At 67.6% G+C, this 27825-nt stretch overlaps 4 protein-coding genes across 9 annotated transcripts; 3 read left to right on the top strand and 1 right to left on the bottom strand.

The window, feature by feature from the left end:
- Positions 1-243: 243 nt before the first annotated feature.
- On the top strand, positions 244-3888 carry ADM2 (adrenomedullin 2). Its single transcript, XM_027722546.2, has 2 exons — positions 244-335; positions 3211-3888. The coding sequence occupies exons 1-2, from the start codon at positions 244-246 to the stop codon at positions 3656-3658; spliced, it is 540 nt and encodes a 179-aa protein (XP_027578347.1). The 3' UTR covers positions 3659-3888.
- A 2167-nt stretch (positions 3889-6055) lies between these two features.
- On the top strand, positions 6056-9519 carry MIOX (myo-inositol oxygenase). Its single transcript, XM_027722561.2, has 10 exons — positions 6056-6073; positions 7213-7275; positions 7625-7705; positions 7987-8149; positions 8230-8297; positions 8383-8492; positions 8595-8662; positions 8914-8963; positions 9065-9177; positions 9282-9519. Exons 1-10 carry the CDS (start codon positions 6056-6058, stop codon positions 9388-9390), a joined length of 843 nt encoding a protein of 280 aa, XP_027578362.1. The 3' UTR covers positions 9391-9519.
- A 103-nt stretch (positions 9520-9622) lies between these two features.
- On the bottom strand, positions 9623-18971 carry LMF2 (lipase maturation factor 2). 2 transcript variants are annotated; one of them, XM_027722559.2, is made up of 14 exons: positions 18829-18971; positions 17471-17724; positions 16341-16369; positions 15519-15715; positions 15018-15196; positions 14214-14352; positions 13867-14001; positions 13666-13771; positions 13331-13427; positions 13072-13254; positions 12327-12495; positions 11551-11662; positions 11355-11463; positions 9623-10641 (listed from the first exon to the last, which is right to left on the bottom strand). In XM_027722559.2, the coding sequence occupies exons 1-14, from the start codon at positions 18920-18922 to the stop codon at positions 10345-10347; spliced, it is 2100 nt and encodes a 699-aa protein (XP_027578360.2). In that variant the 5' UTR covers positions 18923-18971; the 3' UTR covers positions 9623-10344. The 2 variants fall into 2 exon arrangements, with proteins under 2 accessions (XP_027578360.2, XP_039239443.1); XM_039383509.1 differs by lacking the exon at positions 18829-18971 and having other exon boundaries at positions 17471-18649.
- Positions 18972-18977: 6 nt separating this feature from the next.
- Positions 18978-27313, top strand: NCAPH2 (non-SMC condensin II complex subunit H2). Of its 5 annotated transcripts, none has more exons than XM_039383511.1 (21): positions 18978-19014; positions 19898-20117; positions 20206-20307; positions 20840-20895; positions 21708-21783; positions 22018-22089; positions 22244-22323; positions 22717-22865; positions 22943-23026; positions 23570-23667; positions 23901-23972; positions 24090-24156; positions 24934-25041; positions 25259-25312; positions 25558-25628; positions 25732-25792; positions 25872-25952; positions 26084-26127; positions 26380-26481; positions 26918-27067; positions 27144-27313. In XM_039383511.1, the coding sequence occupies exons 2-21, from the start codon at positions 20010-20012 to the stop codon at positions 27291-27293; spliced, it is 1785 nt and encodes a 594-aa protein (XP_039239445.1). In that variant the 5' UTR covers positions 18978-19014; positions 19898-20009; the 3' UTR covers positions 27294-27313. The 5 variants fall into 5 exon arrangements, with proteins under 5 accessions (XP_039239445.1, XP_027578364.1, XP_027578365.1 ...); XM_027722563.2 differs by having other exon boundaries at positions 25869-25952; XM_027722564.2 differs by having other exon boundaries at positions 22015-22089.
- The last annotated feature ends 512 nt before the right edge of the window (positions 27314-27825 follow it).

The raw sequence follows: 27825 nt of genomic DNA, 5'->3' as shown, positions 1-27825 counted from the left end.
GGGACCGACCGGACCCCACCGCACCCCACCGCACCCCGATCCCAACCCCGACCCCGGCCAGGTACCGCCGGGACCCCGCACCGCCCGCGGGCTGCGGGACGGGGAGGGAGCGGAGCGAGGGCCGGACGGACAGAAGGGGCGGGGCCCGACCGGCCCCCAGCGCGAACCCCGCGCCGAGCCCCCCCGAGCCCCCCGCCCCGTCTCTCCCGCAGCCGCCGCCGCCCCGTCGCGGCCCGTCGGGCCATGCGAGCCCCGGCCCCGCTGGCGCTGGGTTGCGTCAGCTTCGCGCTGTGTCTGCTGGAGCTGCCCCGCGGCCGGGCCCTGCCGCCCCGCAGGTGAGGGACCCTGCCCGACCCCCTGCCCGAACCCCTTGCTCGGTCCCCTGCCCGATCCTCTGATCGAACCCCCTGCCCGCCCACATCCCCTCCGCGGACCCCTGCTTGAAACCCTTGCCCGCGCCCCCCGCTCGACCCCCTGCCCACCCGCATCCCCTGCCCGCACCTCTGCCCGGACCCCTGACCGAACTCTTACTCGCCCTCACCTCCTGCCCGGACCCCCTGCCCGGACCCCTGCCCGGACTCCTGCCCACCTGCATCCCCTGCCCGAACTCCTGCCTGTTGTTCGCACCCCGTGCTCGAACCCCCTGCCCGGACACCTGCCCGCATCCTTGCCAGCACCCTGCCCGCACCCCCTGCCCGGAATGGGTCCGTGTCCCCTGCCCGGGGCGACCCCCCCCGTCCGGCCCCCCCTGCCCGCACCCTGCGCGGGGCGGCTGCCCCCCCTTTCCCTTTCCCGCACCCTCCCTGCACCCGCACCCGCCTCCCGCACCCCTGCCCGGGTCGGCCCCGCAGCCCCTGCCCCGGAGCCGGCCCCGCAGCCTCCCCGTCTGCCCCCGCCCCCGCTGCTGCCCGGGGGGGAGTCTGGGGGTCCCCCGGGCACCGTCTCCTGCCGGGCCCCCAGCCCTGCCCGCGGGGACCCGAGGGACATGGGGGCGGGGGGGGCTGCAGGGTCCTGGAGCCCCGCGATGGGGGCTGCGGGCTGGGGGGCACCGGGGCCGCGGGACATCTGGGGGGGAGGGTGGGAGGGGTGCGAGGGGTGACTGAGACTTGGGACGGAGATGGAGATCGGGGCAGAGCTCGAGGGCTGCCTGTGCCAGTCTGGGGGTGCCCGGGGAGGGGGTTATGGGGTGATGGGACCCCCGGCTGAAGGGGCACCTCGGGTCGGGACAGAACCCCCTCATGTGTGTGCATGTGTGTGTGTGCACACTCTGTACATGTGTGTGCACACTGTACACATGTGTGTGTGCGTGTGCACTCTGTACATGTGTGTCTGCACTCTGTGTGTGTGTGTGTGTGCACTCTGTACATGTGTCTGCACTCTGTGTGTGTGTGTGTGTGCACTCTGTACATGTGTGTCTGCACTCTGTGTGTGTGTACACGCTGTACATGTGTGTCTGCACTCTGTGTGTGTGTGTGTGTGCACTCTGTACATGTGTCTGCACTCTGTGTGTGTGTGTGTGTGCACTCTGTACATGTGTCTGCACTCTGTGTGTGTGTGTGTGCACTCTGTACATGTGTCTGCACTCTGTGTGTGTGTACACGCTGTACATGTGTGTCTGCACTCTGTGTGTGTGTGTGTGTGCACTCTGTACATGTGTGTCTGCACTCTGTGTGTGTGTGTGTGTGCACGCTGTACATGTGTCTGCACTCTGTGTGTGCGTGTGCACTCTGTATATGTGTCTGCACTCTGTGTGTGTGTGTGTGTGCACTCTGTATATGTGTCTGCACTCTGTGTGTGTGTGTGTGTGCACTCTGTACATGTGTCTGCACTCTGTGTGTGTGTGCGTGTGCACTCTGTACATGCGTGTGCACACTGTGTGTGTGTGTGTGTGCACTCTGTACATGCGTGTGCACACTGTGTGTGTGTGTGTGTGCACTCTGTACATGTGTGTCTGCACTCTGTGTGTGTGTGCACGCTGTACATGTGTGTCTGCACTCTGTGTGTGTGTGTGTGTGCACGCTGTACATGTGTCTGCACTCTGTGTGTGTGTGTGTGTGCACGCTGTACATGTGTCTGCACTCTGTGTGTGTGTGTGTGCACTCTGTACATGTGTCTGCACTCTGTGTGTGTGTGCACGCTGTACATCTGTGTGTACATGCTGTACATGTGTGTTCCTGCCGCTGCTCCAGGGGCGGGTCTGGGCCGATCCCGGTGCCCTGGGGATCCCCGGCTGCTCCCGAGGGATCTGCCAGTTCCTGGGAGGGCTGGAGGGGGGGCCCTGCCAGGGCAATGGATGAGGTGGGACCAGGGGACCCCGACCCCCACAAGGGCTGTGGGGTGGTGTGGGGTGGGGATGGGGTCCCCTGAGGCTCCCCTCAGGAGCAGGGCACTGAGGCAAGGGGGTCCTCAGGAGGGGGCACTGAGGCACGGGGTTCTCCAGGGCAGGGGGCACTGAGGCAGGAGGGTGCCAGAATGGGGGGCACTGAGGCCCTGGGGTTCCCAGGATGGGGTCCCCTGGATGGGGTCCCCTGAGGCTCGGGGGTCCCCAGGATGGTGGGCCCAGAGGGATGGGCTCCCCTGAGGCACAGGGGACCTTAGGAGGGGGGCACTGAGGCGTGGGAGCAAGAGGGTGCCAGCAAGGAGGGGAACTCAGGCACAGGGGGTACTGCAGGGGCGAGGGGAGCTCTGAGCCACCGTGGGGGTGCCCTGAGGCCCGACCCCCGCCTGGGTGCCCGGAGCACAGGCGTGGGTGCCACAGTCGGGGCACGTGGGCGCTGGGGCAGAGGCCGTGGGAACGGGGTGGGCGGCAAAATGAGGGGGGGCAGGAGGGTGTGTGAGGTTATAGAGTGTGTGAGTGTGGGATATGTGTGTGTGTGTGTGTTTGTGGGGTTACACAGTGTGTGTGTGCTGGGACACGTATGTGCGTGTGTGTGGTTACAGAGTGCATGTGTTGGCACACGCGTGTGCCCGCGCTGGCAGTACGTGTGTGGCTGCAGGTATCGGCTCCCCTGCCCTGGCTGCTGCCTCCTCCTCCTCCTTCTCCTCCTCCTCGTCCTCCTCCCCCTTTCTGCCTCCTCCTCCTCTGGCAGCCCCGGGCACTCGCGGTGCCCCCACGTCCCCGCCGTTCTCCCGCTGTCCCGGTGCCACCCTCCCCTCCCCGGGTGCCACAGCGCTGCCCCCCGCCACGACGCTGCCCCTTCTCTCTTGCAGGGACTCGCCGGCCCGGAGACCCCCGGAGCTGATCCCTTCTCTTCTCGGGGACCCCCCTGGCCCCGAGCCCCCCGCGCTGCTGCCGCCGCCCGCCAGGACCCCCCGGCACCGACCCCCGGACCCCCGGCACCGACCCCCGGCCCACCGGCACGGCCCGTGGGTCGCCCCCCGGCGCGGTGCCCGCCCGGCCCCCCGGCACAGACTGCTCGCCCGCCGGCGGCCCCCGTGGCGCGTCCAGCGCCTCCTCCTGCGGCACGACCTGCGGCGGGACCCCCGGCGGGACCCCCGGCACCGGCGGCACACCGGGGGGCACCCGGTGCGGGTGGGCTGCGTGCTGGGCACGTGCCAGGTGCAGAACCTGAGCCACCGCCTGTGGCAGCTGCGGGGCCAGTCGGGGCGCCGGGACTCGTCCCCCATGAACCCCAACAGCCCCCACAGCTACGGCTGAGCGGGGAGGGGGCCCCGCGCCCCCCGCCCTGCCCCGCGGGACCCACTAAAGCGCTTCCACGGGCACACGCGGCTGGGCTCCTCCGCACCGGCCGTCTGAGGCCACGCCGGGGGCTGGGGGGGTCCCCGGGGGGCTCCTGCCGTGAGAACCTCCTGAGCCGGACCCCAGGGAGCAGAGAGGACCCGGGGCTGGGAGATGGTGGCCAGCGGTGGTCCATGGTGGGCTGTGATGCCCCGCAGGAGCTGGCGGTGGCCCGAGGTGGCCCATCGCTGAGTGATGGTGGCCCGTGGTGTCCGAGGTCACCCGTGGTGGCCAGCCGTGGCCCACAGTGACCGGCAGCGGCCCATAGTGACTGGTGGTGGCCCGTAGTGACTCTTGGTGGCTCAGGGTGGCCCCTGGTGGTGGCCCGTGGTGACCCGCGCTGTCTGGCAGTGGCCGGTCCGTCCGGGGCGGGTCCAAGGGCCACCGGGGATCCCGCTGAGCGCAGCAGCGCCGGCGCCTTGTGCAAGACCCCCCGGCCACGCTGCCCCCGGCCGCGGTCCCGCTGACTCAGCAATCCAGTGCCTGCCACGGCACGCACGGACACACCCCCGTGACACCCCCAGAGCACTCCCGTGACACCCCCAGGGCACCCCCAGCACCTCTTGTCCTCCCCCGGGATCCCCGGGCCTGCCCAGGGTGAGACGGCTGCTTCTGTCCCTACCCTGTCCCCCCCCCGTCCCCTGGCTCACCCTCGGGGACACCCACACTGTGTCCCCACGGGCTCAGTGGGTGCTGGCACGGGGGGGAGGCCCACGGACATGAGGGAACCCTGGTTATCTCTGTCACCCCGAAGTGCTGGTGTCACCCCAGTGGCACCCTGTGGCCTGGTGGGACAGGGATGTGTGACCCCAGGTCACCCTCCCAAAGTCCCATCCTGGGAGCAACTTGGCCAGCCCCCCAGGAGCACCCCCAGACCCCAAGGAGCACCCCCAGCCCCACCACAGAGCACACTCAGCCCCTCAGAGCAACCCAATCCCCAGGAGCACCCCAGTCCCCCCCAAGCACCCCTAATCCCTCAGGAACATCCCAATCCCTCAGGAACATCCCAATCCCCCAGGAGCATCCCAATCCCCCAGAGCACCCCTATTCCCCGGAGCCCCCAGCCCTCAGCAGTCCTGGGGGCTGCCCTGGGTCCCCCTCTCCTCCTTCCCGGGGCGGGATGGGGGGTCCCATGGGCTTCCCAGGATGTTCCTGGGACAAGGGTGCCACGGGGGGGTCTGGAACAGGGTGTCTCACGAGTTTCTTGGGACGGGGGGGTCACCTGGAGCCGCGCCCCTTCCATGGGTGTCACAGGAGGTCGCTGGGTCGGGATCCCCTCGGTGTCACGGGAGGCCCCCAGGACAGGATCCCACGGGTGCCACCCGGAGCCAAGTCGTTCCCACGGGTGTCCCAGGAGGCTCCAGCGAAGGGGCAGGGGGGGACCCGAGGGGCGCGTGGGGACCGTCACCCCCTCGCCCCCTCCCCCGGGTGCCCCGGCGGGTGCCTGACCCGATCGTGTCGCGCATCTCGGAGCGTCGCTGCTTCCCGCCGGGAATTCTGGTCTGTGTGGAATAAAGCGAGTGAGGAGGAGCCTGGGATGGAGCGCGGTGTTCCCGGCGGGATCGGGCACGGGGGGCGGGCGGGGGGCGAGGGGCTGCCGTGGCCAGGGGTGGGTCCCGGGGGCAGGAGGTGATGGGCGAGGGTGACGGCACCCGCAGGGGTGCGGGGACAGGCGTGGGGACAGCGGGAACAGCAACACCTCCCGCACACGTGTGCGTGTCACCCCCGCGGGGACAGGCGTGGGGACAGCGGGAACAGCAACACCTCCCGCACACGTGTGCGTGTCACCCCCGCGCACACGTGCGGGCCCCGGAGGGGACACTCCCGTGCCCGGCCGTGTCCGTGCCCTGTCACGCCCGTGCCCGCCCCCCGCGATGCCCCCTCGGGCACTCGGGGTCCCCGTGGCCACGTGGTGGGTGCCACATCGGGCCGCTGCCCCCCCGCTGTGCCCCCCAGCCCCCCCCAAGTGCCCCTTGGCCCCGGGGCCGCGGGGCCGGTCCCGCTCCCCGTGTCCCCGGAGGTCACTCTGTGCCCCCACCGAGGGGTCACCGCGGGCAGCGGGGCCGGGGGGGCCCAACCCGGGGGTCCCCATGTCGGGGAGGGTGTCCCCAGCTCGGGGCCGGGCTGGGGGTCCTCCAGCCCCCCCCCGGGAGCCGCAGCCCCCCGGCCGGGCGCGGGGTCAAACATTAACCGGGGCGGGTTAACTGGTCACCGATTGTCCCCGCCGGGCCGGGCGGGGCCCCCCCGCGCCGCCCCCCAGCACAAAACCGGGGGTCCCGCAGCCTCCCAGCAGCTTGGGAGCCCCCCGGAGCCACCATGAGGAGCCTCCAGGAGGTGAGTGCGGGCAGGGGGGGCCGGGGCCGCTTACCTGGGGGGCAGACACACCCCACATTTGGGGTCAGCCCCAGCACCCCAAACCTGGGGGCAGACACAGCTGTGTCACCCCACATTTGGGGGAGGACAGACCTACCTGTGTCACCCCAAACCTGGGGGGCAGACACAGCTGTGTCACCCCACATCTGGGGGAGGACAGACCTACCTGTGTCACCCCAAACCTGGGGGGCAGACACAGTGTGTCACCCCACATCTGGGGGAGGACAGACCTACCTGTGTCACCCCAAATCTGGGGGGCAGAGGAGACCCCTCGGCGACATCCTCCCTGCAGTGGCAGTGTCAACCCATGAGGGACCTGCCCCATGGGGACACCACCCCGAGGGGGTCCCAGTGCCATGGGGGACCACTCCCAGGGGACTCTACCCCAAGGGGGTCCCAGCCCAATGGTTACCCCCCAAGCGGGAGGGGGGTCCCGCAACCATGGGGAGCTGCTCTCTCCCCCCCAGGCAATGGTGGGGGGTCAGTGCCAGCCCTGGGGGGCTGCAGGGTCTGGGGGGGTCCTACAGCACCCCTGGGGCCGTGCAGGGACCCCCACAGGGTCCAGAGCTGCTGCCCCCACCCAGTGGCACCCTGGGCTGGAACTCACCTCGGGACCAGGGGCAGCACCCCTGGGTCCCCTCTGTGCCTTGGGGGAACAGTGTGTGAGAGTGTGGGACAATGTGACAGTGTGTGAGTGACAATGTGAGTGGGTGACAATGGGTGACAATGGGTGACAATGGGTGACAATGTGAGTGTGTGATAGTGTGAGACAATGTGTGACAATGTGTGTGACAGTGTGTGACAATGTGTGATTTTGTGGGACACTGTGACTGATGGTCTGTGACACTGTGTGACACCGTGTGACCCTGTGACCCCACGCAGCACCAGGTGACCCCGTGTGTCCAGGTCTTCCCTCGGTGCCGCTGTCCCCTTGTCCCTGACCGCCGGTCCCTGACCCCTTGTCCTGTCCCACGGTGCTGAGGGTGGAGGGCAGGATGGGACCCCCGAGCCCCTTCTGCCTGTCCCTGTCCCTGTCCCCTGCCCCTGTCCCTGGCTGGGGCACAGGACAGGACCCCTGAGCCCCCCCTGTCACCCCTCAGGGCCCCGACCCCTCTGAGGAGCCCAAACCCGGCAAGGACAAGTCCGAGTTCAGGAACTACACGGTGAGTTTGGGGGGTCCCAGGGGATCCCACGTGGGGAGGGGGGCTCAGGGGGGCTCAAGGGGAGCCCAAAACCGGGTGGGGTGTCAGGGGGGGCCTGCATAAGGGTCCTGGGGGTCCTATGGTGTGAGGTGAGTGCTGGGGGTCCCGTGGGTGCCAGGGGTCCCACAGTGAGTCCCTGTGTCCCCGTCTGTCCCCAGTGGCCACACTGGGGGTCCCACCCCAGGCTGGGAGCAGCTGGGAGAGCCCTGGGGGTCTCTACCATGCCAGGCTGGGGTGGGGGGACACTGGGGGGCTCCCCTTGCTCTCTGGACCCCCCTGACCCCCCCGTTCTCCCCCCACTGCCCCACAGGAGGGGAAGCTGATCGACCGCGTGTACCACACGTACCTGCTCATGCACACACACCAGACCGTGGACTTCGTCCGCAGGAAGGTGGGAGCCCCCGGTCACCCTGTGTCCCCCCCGGTCACCCTGTGTCCCCCCGAGGGTCACCCTGTCCCCCCAGGGCCGGCCTGTCCCCCCTGGGGTCCCCACAGCAGGGGATGTCACAGCCCTCCCACCCTGCACCCCAAATCCAGCCCTGGTGCCCCGTCCCAGCCCGTTCGGGGGGACACTGAGGGGCACCCACGCCCCCAGCCCCACGGGGGGCCCCGGGGGGGTGCCGGGGGGGCCCCGGGGGGTGCCTCGGTGTCCCCCAAGCCGGGTGTCCCCAGAGAGCCCAGTACGGGCCGTGCTCCCTGCGGAGGATGAGCGTGATGGAGGCGCTGGAGCTGCTGGACCAGCTGGTGGACGAGTCGGACCCCGACGTGGATTTCCCCAACTCCTTCCACGCCTTCCAGACGGCCGAGGGGATCCGCCGGGCACACCCCGACAAAGGCACGGCCACACCCCCCCTCTGTCCCCTCCCAGCCCCGCAGGGTCCCGTCCCGGGGGGTGACAATCTCACTCACCTGCAGACTGGTTCCACCTCGTGGGGCTCCTGCACGACCTGGGGAAGGTGCTGGTGCTCTTCGGGGAGCCCCAGGTGAGTGGGATGGTGGGGAGGGGGCGAGCCCCCCGTGTCGGGGGAAGCCTCCGGGGGCCGTTGTGACCCCCGTGCCCCCCCGCAGTGGGCGGTGGTGGGGGACACCTTCCCGGTGGGCTGCAAGGTGCAGAGCTCGGTGGTCTACGGGGACTCCACCTTCCACGACAACCCCGACACCAAGGACCCCCGCTACAGGTGAGCCCGGGGGTGCTGGGGGTGGGGGGCTGCACCCCAGGGCCCGGCCGGGGTCCAGAGGGGGGGTCCAGCCTCTCACCCCCCACCCCGCTCCATCCCCAGCACCGAGTGTGGGATGTACCAACCTGGCTGTGGCCTGGAGAACGTCCTCATGTCCTGGGGCCACGATGGTGAGCCAGGGGGGGCCGGGGGCGTCCCCTCCTCGGGGAAGGGGCCCCCACCCCCAAACGGGGCACTGATCCCCCAGGAGGGCCGTGCTGCCCCATACACTGCCCCCTTTGCCGGGGGGTTGGAGCCCTTGGCGTGGGGTGGGGGCTGCAGCTCCCCGGGGGGGAGCTGTGGCTTTCAGGGGGGGCTGCCCCTCTCGGGGTGCCCCCCCGGTGGGGGTCCAGCCCCTCCCCACACGCCGCCCCCTCCCCAGAGTACATGTACCAAGTGATGAAGTTCAACAAGTTCGCCCTGCCCAAGGAGGTGAGCTCAGACCGGGGGGCGCGGGGGGGGACAAGGACCCCCCGTGGGGGTTCGGGGCGGGGCCCCCCAAACCCGGCTGGCACGTCCCTGTCCCCCCCCAGGCCTTCTACATGATTCGCTTCCACTCCTTCTACCCCTGGCACGCGCACGGGGACTATGGGCACCTCTGCTCCGAGGAGGACCGGCGGATGCTGCCCTGGGTCCGCGAGCTCAAGTGCGTGCCCGGGGGGCACTGGGGGCTCAGCTGAGCCCCCCGGGGCTGTGTGTGTGGGGGGGTGATGGTGCACCCATGGCCTGACCCCCCTTGTGCTCCCCCAGCAAGTTCGACCTGTACACCAAGCAGGAGGACCTGCCCGACGTGCAGCAGCTCCGCGGGTACTACCAGTCGCTCATCGACAAGTACTGCCCGGGGCAGCTCTGCTGGTGACCCCCAAACCCTGCCAGGACCACCCTCCACCCTGCTGGGACCCCCACTGGGCCCCTCACCCGCAGCAGCACCCGGCACCTCCCCCAGACCCCACCGTGGGGGCTCCACAATAAACCTGCTTGTGCCGCACCCCCTGGGCCAGTCGCCTCCCCCCCCTCACAGGGGCTCACCCCAGGCACGGGGGGGGCAGGACAGGGCCAGGAGCCCCCCAAATCCCAGGAGAGCCGGGGGGCTGGAATGTCAAAGGCTTTATTTAGAAAATTATAGGAAACCTCTGGACCTCTGAGCTTGGGGCTGAGCCGGGGGGGGAAGCGTGGGATGGGCAGAGCCCATCGGGGTGGGGGACACGGGGGCAGCCACCCCAAACTGCCCGGGGGGCACCTGAGGGGCTGGGCAGGGTAAGGAGGAGGGTTGGCACTGCCCAAACTGCTCCATCCTGCTGGCAAGGAGCCCCCCATCTGTGCTGAGCACCCCCAGCCGCATCGAACCCCCCTGCCCTTGTGGGGCCCGGAGCGGTCCCCGGGCAGTGGGGAGGGGTCCCCAGTAGTCCCCAGGCTGTGGGGAGGGGTCCCCAAGGGCTTCCTGGGCAGCAGGGAGGGGTCCCCGGCAGTCCCTGGGCTGCAGGGAGTGCTCCCCAAGAAGCGGGGAGGGGTCTCCAAGAGATCCCTGGGCAGCGGGGAGGGGTCCCCAGCGGTCCCCAGGTCGCAGGGAGGGGTCCCCAAGAGATCCCTGGGCAGCGGGGAGGGGTCCCCAGGCTGCAGGGAGGGGTCCCCAAGGGGTCCCTGGGCAGTGGGGAGGGGTCCCCAAGGCAGTGGGGAGGGTCCCCCCCGCATGGCCACACTGTGCTGAAGGCACTGGGGGGAGAACACCGGGAGCCCCCCGGGGCGGGGCCCAATTGACACCCCCCACCCAGGGCCCCCCCGGGGCTGGCACACGGGCGGGGGGCTGCGGGCGCTACTTCTTCTTCTTGGGGCCGGGCCGCCCCTCCCCGTGGCCCTCGCCCCCCGCCCGGCCCCGCCCCTCTCCCCGCACCCCGTTGCGCTCCCCCCGCTCCCCCCGGGCCTTGTGGCGGGCGGGGGGCGGCCCCCCCCGTGCCCGGGGGCCCAGGGCCCGCAGCCCCCCCACGGTGGCGGCCACCAGGTAGAGGGTCCAGAGCAGGGCGGGGCCCGAGAAGGGCCGGGCCAGGCCCCGAACCCAGCCCAGGAGCCGCGGCAGGGCCGCGTCAGACCGGCGCCGCACGGGGGGCTTGTCCTGCCGGGAGACAGCGGGTCAGGGAATGCGGGAAGGGGGCAGGGAAGGGGGCAGGGAGGGAGGCAGGGGGGTCAGGGGTGAGGGAGAGTGGGTGGGGGTGAGGGAAGGGGGTCGGAGGAGGTTGGGGTGAGGGAAGGGGGGGTCAGGGGCCACAGAGGGGGATCAAGGTTAAGGAAGGGTGTTGGGGGCGAGGGAAGGAGGTCAAGGGGTGTCAGGGGCAAAGGAAGGGATGGGGAGGGCAAAGGGAAAGGGAAGGGGAGTTGGGGTCAGGGAGAGAGTGAGAGGCGAAGGATGGGAGGTTGGGGGCATGGGAAGGTGAGGGAAGGGGGCTCAGGGGTCATGGAGAAGATCAGGAACAAGGCAGGGGCATCAGGGGTGAGGAAAAGGGGCTCAGGGGCCAGAAAGAGGGGTCAGGGGTGAAGCAGGGGGGTCAGGGGCCAGGTGGGGGTATGAAGGAAGGGGGTCAGGGGCCAGGGAGGGGGCTCAGGGGCCAGGGAAGGGGGATCAGGGGTGTTGAAGGAAGGGGGTTCAGGGCCCAGGAATGGGGTTCAGGATCAAGGCAGGGGGATCAGGGGCATGGAAGGAAGGAGGGCAGGGCCCAGGGAGGAGGATCAGGGTGCAGGGAGGGGGTTCAGGATCAAGGCAGGGGGATCAGGGGCATGAAGGAAGGAGGGCAGGGTGCAGGGAGGGGGTTCAAGGCCCCCCCAGCCCACCTTGAGGCCGTGCTGGCTGAGCAGGCTCTCCAGCGTGGGGTCTCCCAGGGACACGGTGGGGAAGAACTCCTGGACGTGCTGCCGCCGCCACCACGGCGCCGGGCCCGGGCTGGGGAGGGGCAGCTCAGCTGAGCCCCCACATCCCACCCCCAAACCACTGGGGGTTTGGGGTGCAGGGGGCCCTGTCCCCGCTCACCTGCCCTCCGAGGGGCCCGTGAACCAGTACTTGTAGAGCTGGGCCCGCAGGAAGGTGGGCGGGCGGGCGCTGAACGGGTACCGGGACTCGTCCACCTGCACCAGCCGGATCACTGCGGGACAACCACAACAGTGGCACCCAACACTGCTGCAGGGGGACACCCCAAACCACCACAGGGACACCCCAAACCAAAGGAGGGACAGCCCTGAACCTCCACGGGGACACCCTGAAATTCTGTGGGGGGACACCCCAACACACTGCAGGACACCCCAACTGCCACGGGGCCACTCCAAACTGCTGGGACACCCAAACCACTGCAGCAACACCCCAAACTACTGCAGGGACACCCAAAACCACTGTGGGGACAGCCCAAACTGCTGGGACACTGAAAACCACTGTGGGGACAACCCAACTGCCACAGGGACACCCAAAACTACTGCAGGGACACTCCAAACTGCTGGGACACATAAAATCACTGTGGGGACACTCCAAACTGCCACAGGGACACCCCAAACTGCTGCAGGGACACCCCAAGCTACTGCAGGGACACCCAAAACGAACTGCAGGGACACCCAAAACGAACTGCAGGGACACCCCAAACTGCTGCTGCGGGGGGACACCCCAAACCACCGCAGGGAGCCACCCCAAAGTGCTGCAGGGGGACAACACCGAGGCCCACCGTGAGCACACCCCGACCACCACGGGGACGCCCCGATCCGTCCCCAGAGCCCCCCGAGCCCCCCGCCCCGTGCCCCCCGTGCCCCCCTCGCCCTCACCGTCACGCTGGCCCTGCAGCAGCCGCAGCACCAGGGCGCTGAACCAGGGGCTGCCGTGGTGGTGCCCCAGGGCAGCGAACCAGAGCTGCCAGTCCAGGCGGGGCTGGTGCGGGGCCACCACGGCCGGCGCCGCACTCACGTTCCCGGGCTTGTACATGAACTCGATCTCCTGCGGGATGGCAGCGGCTGGCACCGGGATGTGGAGCCCCCCTACCCACCCCCAGGGTCACCAGTGCCCACCCCGGGGGCTCCAGAGGGGAACGAGCCAGTGGGAAGCTTCCAGGGGAAGGTGGCCCATGGCACGGGGGTGGAACTGGGTGGTCTGTAAGGTCCCCTCCCACCCAAACATCCCAGGATTCTGTGACAGGGACACCTCACAGCCCCGGGCAGCGTTCCAGGGGGAAACGGGCAATGTGGGAAAGGGTGGCAGGAAAACTGCCTGGCAGGAAAAGGACCTGGGGGTGGCTGTAGAACCAGGGAACAAGCGACAGGACAAGAGGAAACGGCCTCAAACTGTGCCAGGGGAGGTTTAGGTTGGATATCGGGAACATTCCTGGAAGGGACTCTCAGACATGGGAAGGGGCTGCCCAGGGCAGGGGTGGAGTCCCCATTCCTGGAGGGATTTCCAAGCCCTGTGGATGTGGCACTTGGGGACACGGCTCAGCGGTGGCCTTGGCAGTGCTGGGGGACGGTTTGGCTCCCACCCCCCGTGCCCATCCCGCCCCCGTGCCCGCCCCGCACTCACCGTCCAGCTGTGCCCGTCGTAGCTGCCCTCCAGCACCACCTCGGGCCGCCCCCCGACCCCCGTCATCCTGCGGAACAGCCCGTAGGAATTCACCACCTGGAACCGCTCCACCGCCCCGAACAGCCGGTGGATGCCAGGCCACAGCTTCCCGTTGGACTCGTGCTCGATGTAGGTGAAGGGCACCTGGCGGGGGCAGGAGGGGTCTGTCACCGCGGCTCGGGGGGTCCCCCAGAGCCCCCCGACCCCCCCGACCCCTCACCAGGCTGACGGCGAACAAGCTGACGGTGGCCGTGGCCATGATGGCCCACTGGAGGGTGGCCCAGAGCTTCCAGAAGCATCCACGGACACAGGCACAGCTGGGGGGGCACGAATGGGGCATTAAGGGGACAAAGAGGCACCACCCCCCAGTCTGGGGGGGCTCCAGCTGTGAGCTGAGGGGTTCAGAGCCCCCCCATGCTGTGCTTGACTGCTCCAACACTCCCAACTCCCGGAGCTGCATCACCCCCTTCCCAGCTCCCAGAGCCCCCTCCCAGCTCCCCCAGCACCCAGGGGTCTCCCACACCCCGGGGGTCCCCAGTGCCCCCCGACACCCACCGGTACATGGCCAGCAGGATCTCCCAGGACAGGGACAGGAAGGCCACCCCCACCAGCGGCAGCGTCACCGTCCGCAGCCACGTTGTGAACTCGTGGTAGGTGAAGGCTGGAGCCAAGGGAAAGCTGTGGCATCAGGGAGGGGCTTCTCCGGCCCCCCAGGGTGGGGGCTGAGGGGTCAGCAGCCACCCCCCCTGGACATACCCACTTTGGAGTCCAGCAGCTTCTTGTCCCAGTTGATCTCCAGGCCGAAGTACTGCACGGTCCAGTAGAGCAGGAGCCCGTAGGTGTTGAGCTCCAGCAGCGTGGCCAGCACAGAGCCCAGGCTGGGAGGCCAGGCTGGGAGGGTTGGGGGGCTCAGAGCTGGGCTGGGAACCCCCCCAACTCCCCTGAGCCCTCCCAGGGTGTCCCATGGCCGCAGCCCCCCACCCTGGGGGTGGGGAGGGGCCGCGCTGGCAGCAGCTCCCACAGTGGAGCCACAACGTCCCCTGTCCCCTCCCCACCTCAGAAACGACCAGCCCCCCCCCAACCGGGGGTCCTGGGGGTCTCACCGCTGCCCTGCCGCTTCTTGGGGCGCCCCAGCCAGCGCCCCACGTGCTCCTCGTCCAGCAGGGAGAAGGCCAGGACGATGGTGAGCGCGTTGAAGAAGTTGTAGTTACCCGTGAGGATGATGAGCACCTGCAGCAGGACCTGGGGGGGAGCAGGGACGGGGTGGGGGGGTCACGGGGCTGGGGGGGCACGGGGCTGGGGGGCAAAGAACACTGGGCACCCCCCCAGCACCACCATCCCATCTCCCAGTGACAGCAGAGCGAGGAGCTGACCCCCAGCCTCTGGGGAGACCCCCTGAGCACCCCCCAGCATGAGAGGGGGCCTGGGGGGCTCACAGGGCTGGGGGGTCATGGAGACAGAGGGCAGAGGACACTGGACATCCCTCCAGCAGCAGCACAGCCACCCCACATCCCAGTGCCCACAGAGGAGCCAACCCCCTGCCCGAGGGGAGTCCCCCTGGAGACACCCCTGCACGAGGGGGGCTCAAGGGGGTCACAGGGCTGGGGGGCAGAGGACATTGGGCACCCCAACACCACCAGCACCAGCATGGCCACCCCATGCCCCAGTGCCCACAGAGCGAGGAGCCAACCCCCAGCCCCTGGGGAGCCCTCCTGGGACCCCCCAGCACGAGGTGTGGCATAAGGGGGTCCCAGGGGTGACAGAGCTGAGGGGGTCATGGGGCTGCAGAGCAGAGGGCACTGGGCACCCCCTCCCACCATCAGTGGCACAACCACCCCCTCTCCCAGCACCCCCACAGCCAGGAGCCCACCCCGAGCCCCGGGGGTCCCTCCGTGCCCCCTCCCCACCTGGCAGTAGAAGGCGAAGAGGCGCAGGCGGCGCAGGGGCGCGAAGAAGAGCACGGGCACGGCCACCTCGATGACGTAGGTGGCCACCACGCTGAGCTTCTGGAACCACACGGGCAGCTGGTGGGCGAGCCAGGCCCCCGGCGTGGGGATGCACTGCGTCTCGTAGTGGTACGTCAGCGCTGGGGGCACGGGGGGCTCAGGGCGGGGATGGCCCCCATGGAGCAGGGCCCAGCGCCCCAGAGCACAGGGCTGCCCGGGGGGCACGGCCTGGGGCAGGGGCTGCCATCCCCTCCAGTGTGGGGGCACGGCTGTGCCCCCCCAGACCTGCAGCCCCTCACCTGTGAGCCCCCCAAACTCACCCCCTCACCTGTGAGCCCCCCACAAATGCACCCCCCCTCACCTGTGAGCCCCCCTCACCTGAGCCCCCCAAACCCACCCCCTCACCTGTGAGCCCCCAAACCCACCCCCTCACCTGTGAGCCCCCCAAACCCACCCCCTCACCTGTGAGCCCCCACCAGGTGGGGCAGCGGCTGCTCAGCTTCACGACCCCCGAGGCGAACATGAGGCGGAAGAGGAGCCACCGCACCCCCCAGAAGGTGACGGGGTCGTGGGGTCTCCAGGAGGGGGACCCCCCCCTCAGCAGGCGCAGGGGGGCCACAAGCACAGCCAGGAACCCCGTCTCCAGCAGCAGGCTGTCCCTGGGGGGGGTACAGAGCTGAACCCCCAGTGCCACGCACCCCTCAGGGCCTGTCCTGCCCCCCTCGGGGGAGACAGACCCCCCCACACATGGGGCTGAGGACCCCGGCTCGTTGTGCCCCCCGTCCCACTGTGCCCCCTGGCCTTGTCCCCCAGAGCCCCCCATATCCCCCCCTGGTCCCAAGAGCCCCCCACACCCCCTGCCCTGGTCTCAAGAGCCCCTGTCTCACCGTGCCCCTCATCCCAGTGCCCTGTGCCCCCTGCCTGGTCCCCAGAGCCCCTGTCCTGCCAAGCCCCCATCCCTGACCCCCAGAGCCCCCATCCTGGTCCCCAGAGCCCCTGTCCTGCCAAGCCCCCATCCCTGAGCCCCAGAGCCCCCATCCTGGTCCCCAGAGCCCCCCACACCACTATGCCCCTTGCCCTGCTCCCCAGAGCCCCCATCCTGCTGTGCCCTCCCACTGTGGTCCCCAAAGTCCCCCACCCCCTTGTGCCCCCTGCCCAGCACCCAGAGCCCCCATCCTGCTGTGCCCCCACCCTGGGGTCTGCAGGGGGTGCAGGACATCTCCCCCAGCTCCAAGCCCCCCACAGCCCCCCCAGAAGGCCCAAAGGAGGGGGGTTTTGACTCACCACTGGAAGTACAGGAAGACCTGTCCCACCTGTGGAGAGGGAGCGGGGGGTGAGTGGGGCAGGTTTGACCCCCAGACCCTTCCCCACATGGAGAGTGGCGGGCACAGCCCCCCCTCGGCCCCCCCCAGCTCCTTTCCCAGCACGGGGCTCCAGGCCAATCCCAAGGAGCCGTGGGAACGGCAGCACTGGGATCACAGCCCAGGAATGCTGGGGGGGAGGGGGGGTGTCCCGGGGGGGCCATTCCACACTGGGAGTGTTCCCTGCCCACAGCCTGGCCTGGGGGAGGAGCAGGGACGTGCTTCCAGGGACGTGCTTCCAGGGATGTGCTTCCAGGGATGTGCTTCCAGGGATGTGCTTCCAGCATTGCCGTAAAAGGGAGTGAGGAGGGAATGGGCCGGGAACAGCCAGAGCCACACCGGGATACAGAATTCCAAGGGGACAGCCCCCACCCCGGGAGGTGACGATTCCCTACCCCAGGGGGGGATGGCCAAACACGGGTGATTTATCCCTCTGTAATTCCCTGATTCCAGAGGGAAGATAAACCCTCCTCCTCCCCCCACAGCAGCCGGCTCTGACTCACTGGAGCTCCCGGGGTGGCAGGAGGGAGGATTCATGGAATCATGGAATGGTTTGGGTGGTAAGAGACCTTAAATCCCATCCCATTCCAAATCTCTGCCATGGGCAGGGATACCTTCCACTGGACCAGGTAGCTCCAAGCCCTGTCCAACCTGGCCTGGAGCTGGAGAGAGACTTGGGACAAGGGATGGAGGGACAGGACACAGGGAATGGCTTCCCAGTGCCAGAGGGCAGGGCTAGATGGGATATGGGGAAGGAATTCCTGGCTGGGAGGGTGGGGAGGGGCTGGAATGAATCTCCCAGAGCATCTGTGGCTGCCCCTGGATCCCTGGAAGTGTCCAAGGCCAGGCTGGAGCAACTTGAGTCAGTGGAAAGTGTCCCTGCCCCTGGGGGCTGGATTGGGATGGGATTAAAATTCCCTTCCTGCCCAAACCATTCCCTGATTCCCTGACTGTATCTCCCAACGCCTTCCCCAGCTCCACGAGGGAATCTGAGCACACCAGGAGCTCACAGGACGGTGCCACCCCCCTCCAGGGACCCCCCCAGCCCCTCACCTGGTAGAGGGACAGGTAGAGCACCCGGAGCAGGGCGAAGACCAGGCAATCCCGCATGGACTCGCACAGCAGGGCTCCGAGGGACGCCAGGATGCCCACCAGGCACAGCAGCTCCATGCCCTGCTCCGTGTCCAGCCCCAGGCGCGGGCTGAGCCACAGCAGGGTGGGGGAATCCCGGAGCTGCTCCCACAGCCCCTTCCCGCTGAGCCGCAGCACCCTGCGGGCCGGCAGGATCCCCTCCCTGCCGTACAGGCCTGCAACGGGAACGGCAGTCAGGCATTCCCAGGAAAACTGGGGCGGCGCGGCCGGGAGCCCCCCAGGCAGCACCTCGGCCTCATCCCTGCGGCACCCCCGGCTCGTCGATGTGCTGACTGGGGGGGCTCCAGGCTGTCCCCATCCCAGCTTCCCGGTCGGAACCGGGAGCCAGTGGGCAGAGCCCAGGTGCAGCCCAGGGGCTGCCACCGCCAGCCCGGCCACGTGGACGGAGGTGACGCCGCTGCCTGCCGTGGGCAGGGGGCTGGGGGGCTCAGAGGGGGCCCGAGCACCCCCCGGACCCCTGAGGAGGGTGGAGGGGGCAGAGGAGCTGCTCCCCAGTAGTCCTGGTCTTCCCAGTAAGGGAGAGATCAGGTTGTGGGGAGGGAAACGGGATGGCAGGGGCGGCCCTGCGGCCCCGGGGGGGTCTGTCAGCCCCATCCCGGCTCTGTCCCGGCTCCATCGGCCCCGTTCCAGCTTTATCCCAACTCCACCAGTCCCACTCCCGACTCCACTGGCCACGTCCCGGCTCTACTGCTCCCGCTCCCAGCTCTATCCCAGTTCTACTGGCCCCGTTCCAGCTCCATCCCGACTGCATCCCAGTTCTACCTGCCCCATCCCTGGCTCCATCCCTGTTCTATCGGACCCGCCCCAGCTCTGTACCGGTCCCATCCCTGGCTCCATCCCGGTTCTACCGGCCCCGTCCCGGCTCTCTCCTGGTTCTACCTGCCCCATCCCCGGCTCTATCCCGGTTCAACTGGACCCGTCCCGGCTCTGTACCGGCTCCATTCCGGCTCCACCGGCCCCATCCCTGCTTCTATCCCGGTTCTACCGGAGCCGTCCCGGCTCCATCCCGGTTCTACTGGACCCCTTCCAGCTCTATCCCCGTTCTATTGGACTCCTCCCAGTTCTGCCCCGGCTCCATCCCGGTTCTACCGGACCCGTCCCAGCTCCGTCCTGGCTCTGTCCCGACTCTCCCGTCCCCATCCCGGCTCCACCGGCCACGTCCCCGGCCCCATCCCGACCCCGTCCCGACCGCCCCAGCCCCATCCCGGCGCTGCCCGGCCCTCCCCCGCGGCCCCCGGCTGTCCCTGCCCCCGCGGTACCGGGGATCTGCACGTAGAGGGAGCCGAAAGCGGCCACATAGACGGCGGCCAGCCCGGCCAGGAACAGCGCCCGCGGCCGCACCGCCTCCGCCATGGCGGCCCCCCCTCAGGCCCCCGCGGCGCGCACCGATGACGTCACAGCGCGGCGCGCGCGGGAAAGGCGAACATGGCGGCGGGGAGCGAGCGGTGAGGGGGAGAGAGGGGATGGAGAGAGAGGGGATGGAGAGAGAGGAGAGGGGAGAGAGGGGAAGGGAGAGAGAGGGGAGGGGAGCGGGGAGAGGGGAAGAGAGGGGATGGGAGAGAGAGGGGAGTGAGGGAGAACGGGAACTGGGGTTGTGATTCGGGATCGGGATTGGGGTCGGGATTGGGGATGGGATCTGGTTCGGGATAGGGATCGGGGTCGGGATTGGGGATGGGATCTGGTTGGGGATAGGGATCGGGATTGGGATCGGAGTTGGGAGTGGCGTCGGGACCGGAACTGGATCTGGATCAGAATCGGGATCAGGGTTGGGATCGGGACTAGAGTTGTAATCCGCGGTCGAGATTGGGACTGGGATGGGGTCGGGATTGGGATCAGCATCAGGGGCAGGATCATGGTCAGGGTCAGAATCAGGGTTGGGAATGCGGTCGGGACTGGGATTGGGTCGGGGTCGGGATTGAGGTTGGGATCTGCGGTTGAGATCGGTCTGGGGAGTGGAGTTGGGATTGGGGTCGGGATTGGATTGGGGTCAAGGTTGGAGTCAGGGTCGTGATTTGGGTTTGAGTCAGGATGGGAGTCAGGATTGGGACTGGGGTCGGGATCAGGGTCAGGGTCGGGGTTGTGACCCCGGGTTGGGATTGGGATTGGCATCAGGACTGGGTCAAAATCAGGATTGGGGTTGGTGCCAGGGTCTGGATCAGGGTCAGGAGCAGAACTGGGGTTGTGATCCATGGTTGGGATTGGGGTCTGGATGGGGTTGGGATTGTATCAGAGTGAGGATTGGGGCTGGGATCGGGATTGGGATCAGGATCAGGGTCAGGATTTTCCAGCCTCAACGATCCCACGTTACCTGAATTGCTGCCTTTCCAGCTGATCTGGGATTCCTGCCCCAGCTCTCCCGGGATCCCACTGACCTGCCCCCATCCCCTGTCCGGAGCCGCGTGGTCTGGGCCCCCCCGGGTGTCTCGGCCGGGATCCCGCCATGGAGGAGGTGGAGTCGCGATTCCTGCACCTGCTCCAGCCCATCCGGGACCTCACCAAGAACTGGGAGGTGGACGTGGCCGCCCAGCTCGGGGAGTACCTGGAGGAGGTAACGGGGGGCTCCTGCCCCGTCCCCCTCCCCGTGCCACCCCCACGTCCCCCCGGGACTCAGCCTGTCCCGTCCCTGCCCTTCCCAGCTGGATCAGATCTGCATCTCCTTCGACAACGGGAGAACCACCATGAATTTCACGGAGGCGGCGCTGCTGATCCAGGGCTCTGCCTGCATCTACAGCAGGAAGGTGAGCACCCCTGCTGCATCCCAGGCCCATTCCACGAGCCCTGAGCTCCGTGGGGTCACCCTGGAATCCCCCCTTGGCTTTGAGAGACCTGAGTTAAATGATTAATGGGAACAAAAGGATTTACCGTTCCTAAGTTTAATTCCTTTGTAGGTGTTGGCAGCCCGGGAAAGGGCAGGGATTTTGCTGTTCTCCCGTTTTTCTGCAGAGGGTGGGATATAAAATTTTATTTCCTCGTAAAATCACGGGATGGTTTGGGTTGGAAGAACATTAAAGCCTATCCAGTACCACTCCTCTGCCGTGGGCAGGAACACCTTCCACTAGACCTTTCAAACTAGCTTTGGAAAATTCCAGGGATTCCCCCAAATCTGGCCTCAGGATGGCTGAAACAGGGAAAAGAACAACAAGAATTCGTGGAATTGAACTCCAGCTGTCCTGAGATAATGGGAGGTGGGGGGGAGGGTGGTTCATCGGGTGTAGTAGCTTTCCTGGAAGCTGCTCCCAACCTTTCCCAGCTCCAGGTGCTGTTTTCCAGGTGGAGTACCTGTACATGCTTGTCTGCCAGGCACTTGACTGCATCTCCAATAAAAAGTAAGTGGGAATTTCCCTTCCCAGAGGGAGTTTTGCTGGGGCTGCTGCCCCGTGGAAACACTGCTGTGGGTCTTTGCCTCGGTGCTCCCATCATCACTGGCCATTCCCATTCCCATTCCCAATGAGATCTGGTGGCTCCTGCATGGATTGGTCATTTTTAGTTGTTTATTTTTACCTGCCACGTGCAGTTTGTCTCCAGCAGCTCTGCCTTGTGTCCCACAGTGTGGATCTGCAAAAATAATGGGATTACAGAACCCTGGAGGTTGGAAAATCCCTCTGGGCCCATCGAGTCCAACCAAGGCACTGCCAAGGCCACCCCTGACCATGTCCCCAAGTGCCACATCCACAGGGCTTTGAAATCCCTCCAGGGATGGGGACTCCACCCCTGCCCTGGGCAGCTGTGCCAGGGCTGGACAGCCCTTTCCATGAGGAAATTCCTCCTGGTGTCCAACCTGACCCTCCCCTGGCCCAGCCTGAGGCCGTTTCCCCTTGGCCTGGCCCTTGTTCCCTGGCAGCAGAGCCCGACCCCCCCCGGCTCCCCCCTCCTGGCAGGGACTTGCAGAGCCAGAAGGTCCCCCCTGAGCCTCCTTTGCTCCAGGATGAGCCCCCCCAGCTCCCTCAGCCCCTCCTGCTGCTCCAGACCCTTCCCAGCTCCCTTCCCTTCCCTGCACACGCTCCAGCCCCTCCAGGTCTCTCCTGTCTGAGGGCCCAGAACTGCCCCCGGGATTCGGGGTGTGACCTCCTGCTTCTCCCCACCCCTTCAGCCCCCTCTCCCACCCATCCCGTGGATCCTGACCACGTTTTTCCCTCAGGAGGGAGAAGCTGCCCACCTCCCTGAGACCCGACGGCCGGGATGACGATGCCACCTTCACAGACGTGCAGGAGCAGGTGAGGGGGGTCCTGTGGCCCGTGTCCCCCTGCCCTGCTCCTGTGGGATCCCTCAGTGGGAGTGTCCTGTGTCCCCCTGCCCTGCTCCTGTGGGATCCCTCAGTGGGAGTGTCCTGTGTCCCCCTGCCCTGCTCCTGTGGGATCCCTCGGTGGGAATGTCCCGTGTCCCCCTGCCCTGCTCCTGTGGGACCCCTCGGTGTGCCAGGGGTGACACTCCCGTGGCTCTCCCAGCAGTTCCTGTCCCTGGATGACATCAAGGACACCAGCCAGGCCAGCGTGGACATGAGCAGCAATCAGCAGCCCAGTGTAAGAGGGACCCGTCTCCTTTTGTCCCTCCCCATGGAAGGGTTTTCCTGGGTGAATCCCAGGGCCATTCCAGCAGGAGTGGTGGCCTTGGGGACAGTGACACCTGTGCCAGGACCTTTCCCAGGCTCCTTCCCATATTCCCTTACCCTGCCAGGCTGTGAACGTCGTTCCCTTGACCCCGATGTCTCTGGTCCCCCCGGAGGAGATGGAGAAGAAGGAAAACCCCCTGTTGAGGTGCCACCACCCCCCAGGCCACCTCTGATTGGGGGGACTGTCCCCCCCCATTGCTGGGGGGTTCCCCCTCCTCTGCTCCAGCTGGGATCCCTGGGTTAAGAGTGTCCTGTGTCTCCCTCTCCTGCTCCAGTCGGGACCCTTGGGTGGGAGCACCCAACGTCCCCCTCCCCTGCTCTATTTGGGATCCCTCAGTCCCTCAGGATATGCCCCATGGCTGCACAATTCCTGTTGGGATCTGCCTCTGGTGGGAGGCAGGAGGGTCCCAGGGATGTGCAGGGAAATCCAGACAGGACCGTGCCGGTGAAAGGGCTGGGGTGACCCCAGGCTGGAGCAGGGGGGCTTTAGGGACCCCCCAGCCTGGTGAGGGGGGTCCCTGACAGGATGTTCCCGCAGCCGGAAAGGGGAGGTCCTGGCGAGCCGGAAGGATTTCCGGATGAACACCTGCACCCCCCACGCCACGGGAGCGTTCCTGCTGGAGCTGGCCGGGCTCTCCCCCACACACCTGCAGGAGCAGCGCCTGCGGAGCCCCAGGAGAGCCACAGGTACCTGGGGGGCTCCGGGGGGGTGTCTGTGGGGGGCCACTCACCTCTCACTGTCACCCGCCGCTGTGCCCTGGCAGGAGCTCCGGGATCTGGTCCTGGTGTGGAGCATCCGAGTGCCAGCGTGGCTCCAATCCGGGCACTGAGCTTCTCTGAGGAGGCAGGTGAGTGCTGTCACCTGGCTGAGGGGGATCCAGGTGGTTGTCCTTGTGTCCATGTGTCTGTCTGGGAATGCTGGAGAGGAGGAGGGTGAGGAGAGACTTCATCCTTCTGCAGCTCCCTGCCAGGAGGGGGGAGCCGGGGGGGTCGGGCTCTGCTGCCAGGGAACAAGGGCCAGGCCAAGGGGAAACGGCCTCAGGCTGGGCCAGGGGAGGGTCAGGTTGGACACCAGGAGGAATTTCCTCATGGAAAGGGCTGTCCAGCCCTGGCACAGCTGCCCAGGGCAGGGGTGGAGTCCCCATCCCTGGAGGGATTTCAAAGCCCTGTGGATGTGGCACTGGGGACGTGGGTCAGTGGTGGCCTTGGCAGTGCCTTGGTTGGACTCCGTGGGCTCAGAGGGACTTTCCAACCCAGCCAACTCCATGATTCCCTGCTCCTGCCCTCTGGTGCCCCTTGGCCCTGGCAGGAGAAGCACCCAGGGGAATTCTTTGGTAGCCAGGCTGGAAGCCTCCAGAAGCCTCTCCAGGCTCTGCCCGTTCTCCCCCCAGGTGCTGCAGGACCAGATGATGACAACGACATTCCCGGGGCCCTGGGGGACGACGTGGAAATGACTCTGGCCCCGAATGAACACATTGAGGCACAGAGGGTCCGTGTGGGCAGGGCTTGGGGGGCTGCCCCTGCTCCTGCCCTGGAGCCCCTCACTCCTTCCCTGGATCCCTGGGCCCTGGAATCCCCTCGCTCCTTCCCCAGATCCCTTCGCTCCTTCCCCGCCACTCCTCACTCCTTTCCCAGAGCCCCCCAGTCCTTCTGCAACCTCTGGACCCCCAGACCCCCCAGCCCTGCAGGTACCAGCCCTCACTGTCCCTCTCTGTGTCCCAGAGTTCACCCCGGACACGGGGATACGTCCTGCGGGAGAAACCCCCCAGCCAGGACCCCAGAGCCCACAGCAAGGTAAGGGGGGCCTGGAGCGGGGGGCTCTGGAGTCCAGGTGGGATGTGACCCCCCAGGACACTGGGGGGATCCCAGGGTGCCATGGGGAGCTGTGCTCCATCCTCACCCCTGTGCCAGGAGGTGCCAGATCCATGGCAGAGCCTCGACCCCTTCGGAGACTCCGAGGAGAAGCCGTTTAGGAAAGGTAATTTTTGGGGAGGGGTGCTGGGGAAGGAGGGGGTGCTCCAGGGGGGTTGGGGTGCAGGGACAGCACAGCTCGGCTTCCTGGCCCACAGCAGCTCATTCCCAGCCCCGTGGAGGGGACTTCCTGGCCCACAGATGGTTATTCCCAGCCACACGTCCCTCAGCGTCGCCAGTCCCACAGCGGGTCATTCCCAGTCCCACAGCAGGTCATTCCCAGTCCCACAGCGGGTCATTCCCAGTCCCACAGCAGGTCATTCCCAGTCCCACAGCGGGTCATTCCCAGTCCCACAGCGGGTCATTCCCAGTCCCACAGCGGGTCATTCCCAGTCCCACAGCAGCTCATTCCCAGTCCCACAGCAGGTCATTCCCAGTCCCACAGTGAGTCATTCCCAGCCCCACAGCGGGTCATTCCCAGTCCCACAGCGGGTCATTCCCAGCCCCACAGCAGGTCATTCCCAGTCCCAGAGTGAGTCATTCCCAGTCCCACAGCGGGTCATTCCCAGTCCCACGAAGGGTCATTCCCAGTCCCACGAAGGGTCATTCCCAGTCCCACAGCGGGTCATTCCCAGCCCCACAGCGGGTCATTCCCAGTCCCACAGCGGGTCATTCCCAGTCCCACAGCGGGTCATTCTCAGCCACGTGTCCCTCAGTGTCCCCTTCCCATGATAGGTCATTCCCAGCCCCATGACATCCAGAGGGATGTGGGAAAGGGGCCCCCTCCCGGCCCCTCGGGGTGGCCGTGCCCCCAGTGCCACTGTGTCACCTGTGTCACCTGCAGGGAGGCCCTTCCTGATGTCCCGCAGCCTGGACGACGTGGTGGGAGGCAAGAGGAAGAGGAGGGGCCCCAGGAAGCTCCAGGACTTCATGAGGTGGTTCTCTGCAGCCTGTGAGTGATTCCCGCGGGATCCTGCCGGGATCGGAATTCAGAAGGATTTAAAAACCCAGAGGGATTGAACAACCCTGTGGATGTGGCACGTGGGGACGTGGGCAGGGGTGGCCGTGGCAGTGCTGGGGGGACTCCACGGGCTCAGAAGGCTTTTCCAACCTCAACGATTCCATGGATTTGCCATCTCTTCCCCCCATTCCCAATCTCTTCCCCCCAGACAACAATGTCACAGACAGCCGGAAAACCAGGAGGAAAGGCCCCACCTTCGCAGGTGAGGGGGGGACACGGCCCAGGTGGCACCGGGAGGGCCCTCAGGGTGGAATCTCCCACAGTTCCCAGTCCCAGGGGAGACCAGGGACTGGATTCTGCACTGGGGGGAGGATGGAGGGGAAGGGCACCCCAAAACCGTGCAAGGGGAGCCTGGGAAGGCCCCCCCAGACCATGGTGTGCTGGGGGGGGCTCTGCTGGGTGCGGGTGCTCCCCAAATCCGTGTTCCCCACCCCTGTGTCCCGGCAGACCTGGAAGTGCTGTACTGGCGGCAGCTGAAGGAGCGGCTGGCGGCACAGAGGAAGCTCAAGAGCCAGGGGGTGAGTGGGGTGGGGGGTAAATTGGGGGGCAGAGGGACACCAGCCCCCCCCCGGGGCTCTGGGGGTCTTCAGGGTGTACTCAGGGCTGTTCCCCTTCCCCCAGGAGCCGCTGTGGGAGCCGGAGCTGGAGCAGGAGCGTGGGGCTGACTGCGACCAAGGGGCAGGTACTGGCACCCCAAATTCCCCCCTCCGGGGGCTGGGGGGGGGCCCAGGGAGCACTGAGGGGTCTCCCCATCCCAGCAGATGATGATTTTGTGGAGCATGAGGATGTGGAGGAGGATGTGGAGCCCGAGGTGCCAGAGGAGTTGGGAGAAGGATCCCTGGGTGAGCTGCTGATCCTCCCCCAGATTCCCCACCCCACCTGTCCCTGGCGGGTCCCCTGTGCCCCCCAAAGGTGTGGGGGTGTAGTTGTGTGCTGTGCCCCCTGCCCCCACCGTGACCCCCTTTTCCCACAGACTCCCCGGAGCTGGGATATGAAGAGCTGGTGCGCAGGAACGTGGTAGGTGCCAGTGTGGGGATGGGGGGTGCTCCCAGAGGGTTGGGGTACCCCCCAAAGGGTTGGGGATGCCCTGAGGAGGGTCGGAGTGCCCCCAAAGCATTGGGGTGTCCCCTGAGGGTCAAGGTGCCACCAGGAGGGTGGGGTGACCCCCAGAGTGTTGGGGTGTCCCCTGAGGTTTGGGGGTGCCCCCAGGAGAGTTGGGGTGTCCCCTGAGGTTTGGGGGTGCCCCCCTGCACTGCCCTGTCCCCACAGGAGCTGTTCATGGCCAGCTCCCAGAAGTTCGCGCAGGAGACGGAGCTGTCCCAGCACATCCGGCGCTGGGAGGAGCAGATAGAGCCACTGCTGCAGGAGCAGGCACGGACCCCGGGGAGGGCAGGGACCCCCGGGAGGGCAGGGACCCCCAGGGCTGGCACAGGGACCCCTGGCAGGGCAGGGACACCCCAGGGCTGGGGCAAGAACCACTGAGAGGGCACAGACCCCTGGGGAGGGCAGGGGCTGGGACAGAGACCCCCAGGGCTGGGGCAGAGACCTCCAGCTGGGCAGGGACCACCAGGGAGGGCAGGGGGACACAGGGGGCTGGGGTGGGCAGGGACTGGAGTGGGCAGGGATCACCCAGGCAGGACACTGGGGACAGGGGGCTGAAGTGGGCAGGGAAGAGGTTGGGCAGAGAGGGCAGGGACTCCGTGGGTGGGACAGTGGGGACAGGGGGCAGGGACTGTGGTGGGCAGTGACCCAGTGGGGCCCTGGCAGCCTGTCCCTGCCCACCCTGACGTGCCCCCCGTGCCCGCAGGAGGCCCGGGCGCCCTTCGACATGCGGGAGTACGGGCTGGCCCTGACGGGGCGCTGCGGGGGGCTGGGACGGTGGCACTCCCTCGCCAGCCTGGTGGCCGGGCAGCCCCCCTTCGAGGTGTGCCGGTACCTGCTGGCCTCGCTGCAGCTGGTAAGGACTCGGGGGGGGGTCGAGGGGGTCCCCGGGTGTGCGGGACCCCCGCTCACCCCCGTGCCCCCCTCCCCAGGCCAACGACGGGGTGGTGGAGCTGGAGCAGGACGAGGGGCTGGAGGCGGCGCTGGACACGGCGCGGCTGCGGCTGCTCACCCTGCGCCCCGCCCACGAGAGGTTCCAGGGCTTCCAGCCCCCCTCCCTCAGGGACCCCCACCCCCAATAAACCCCCCGTGTGCAGGAGCAGCCGTGGAGAGTGAGGGAAAGGTGTCTTTGGTGGGGGGCGGCGGGGGCTGGTACGGGGGCTGTTGGGGTCGCTCCGCTCACCTGCCTGTGGGGTGCCACCCCAGGGGACAGTCCTGGGGACTGCCTGGGGTCCCTCTGCCCACCTACCCCTGTTCTCCCTCCTTGTGGGGAGGGTCCTGGCAGCTCCAGGGTGTGGGGTCCTCCCTCCCCACAGGACAGTCTTGGGGGACTGCAGGTGGGGGGGGGTCACTCCACAAACCTACACAAGGCCTCCTTCCTCGTGGGGAGGGTCCAGGGGGGCTACAGGGCTCACCTCACTCACCTACTCCTGCTCTCCCTCCTCATTAGGAGGGTCCCTGGGGGGTTGCAGGGGGTGGAGGGGGCATCACTCACCTTCACAGAGCCCCCCAACCAGTCCTGGGGGCAACAGGGGCTTTGAGGGCCCATCCACCCACCTACCTGCAGTCTCTCCTGGGGGGCCACAGTGGGGTCTGTTAGGAGTCCTTCCCTTC

The sequence above is a fragment of the Pipra filicauda genome, unplaced genomic scaffold (genome assembly GCF_003945595.2).
Source record: "Pipra filicauda isolate LSUMZ 115617 unplaced genomic scaffold, ASM394559v2 scaffold312_size1046226_pilon, whole genome shotgun sequence".
NCBI classification, from domain to species: Eukaryota; Metazoa; Chordata; class Aves; order Passeriformes; family Pipridae; genus Pipra; species Pipra filicauda.
The sequence above is the reverse complement of the archived record's forward strand: the minus strand, read 5'-3'. Positions and strand labels throughout refer to the sequence as shown.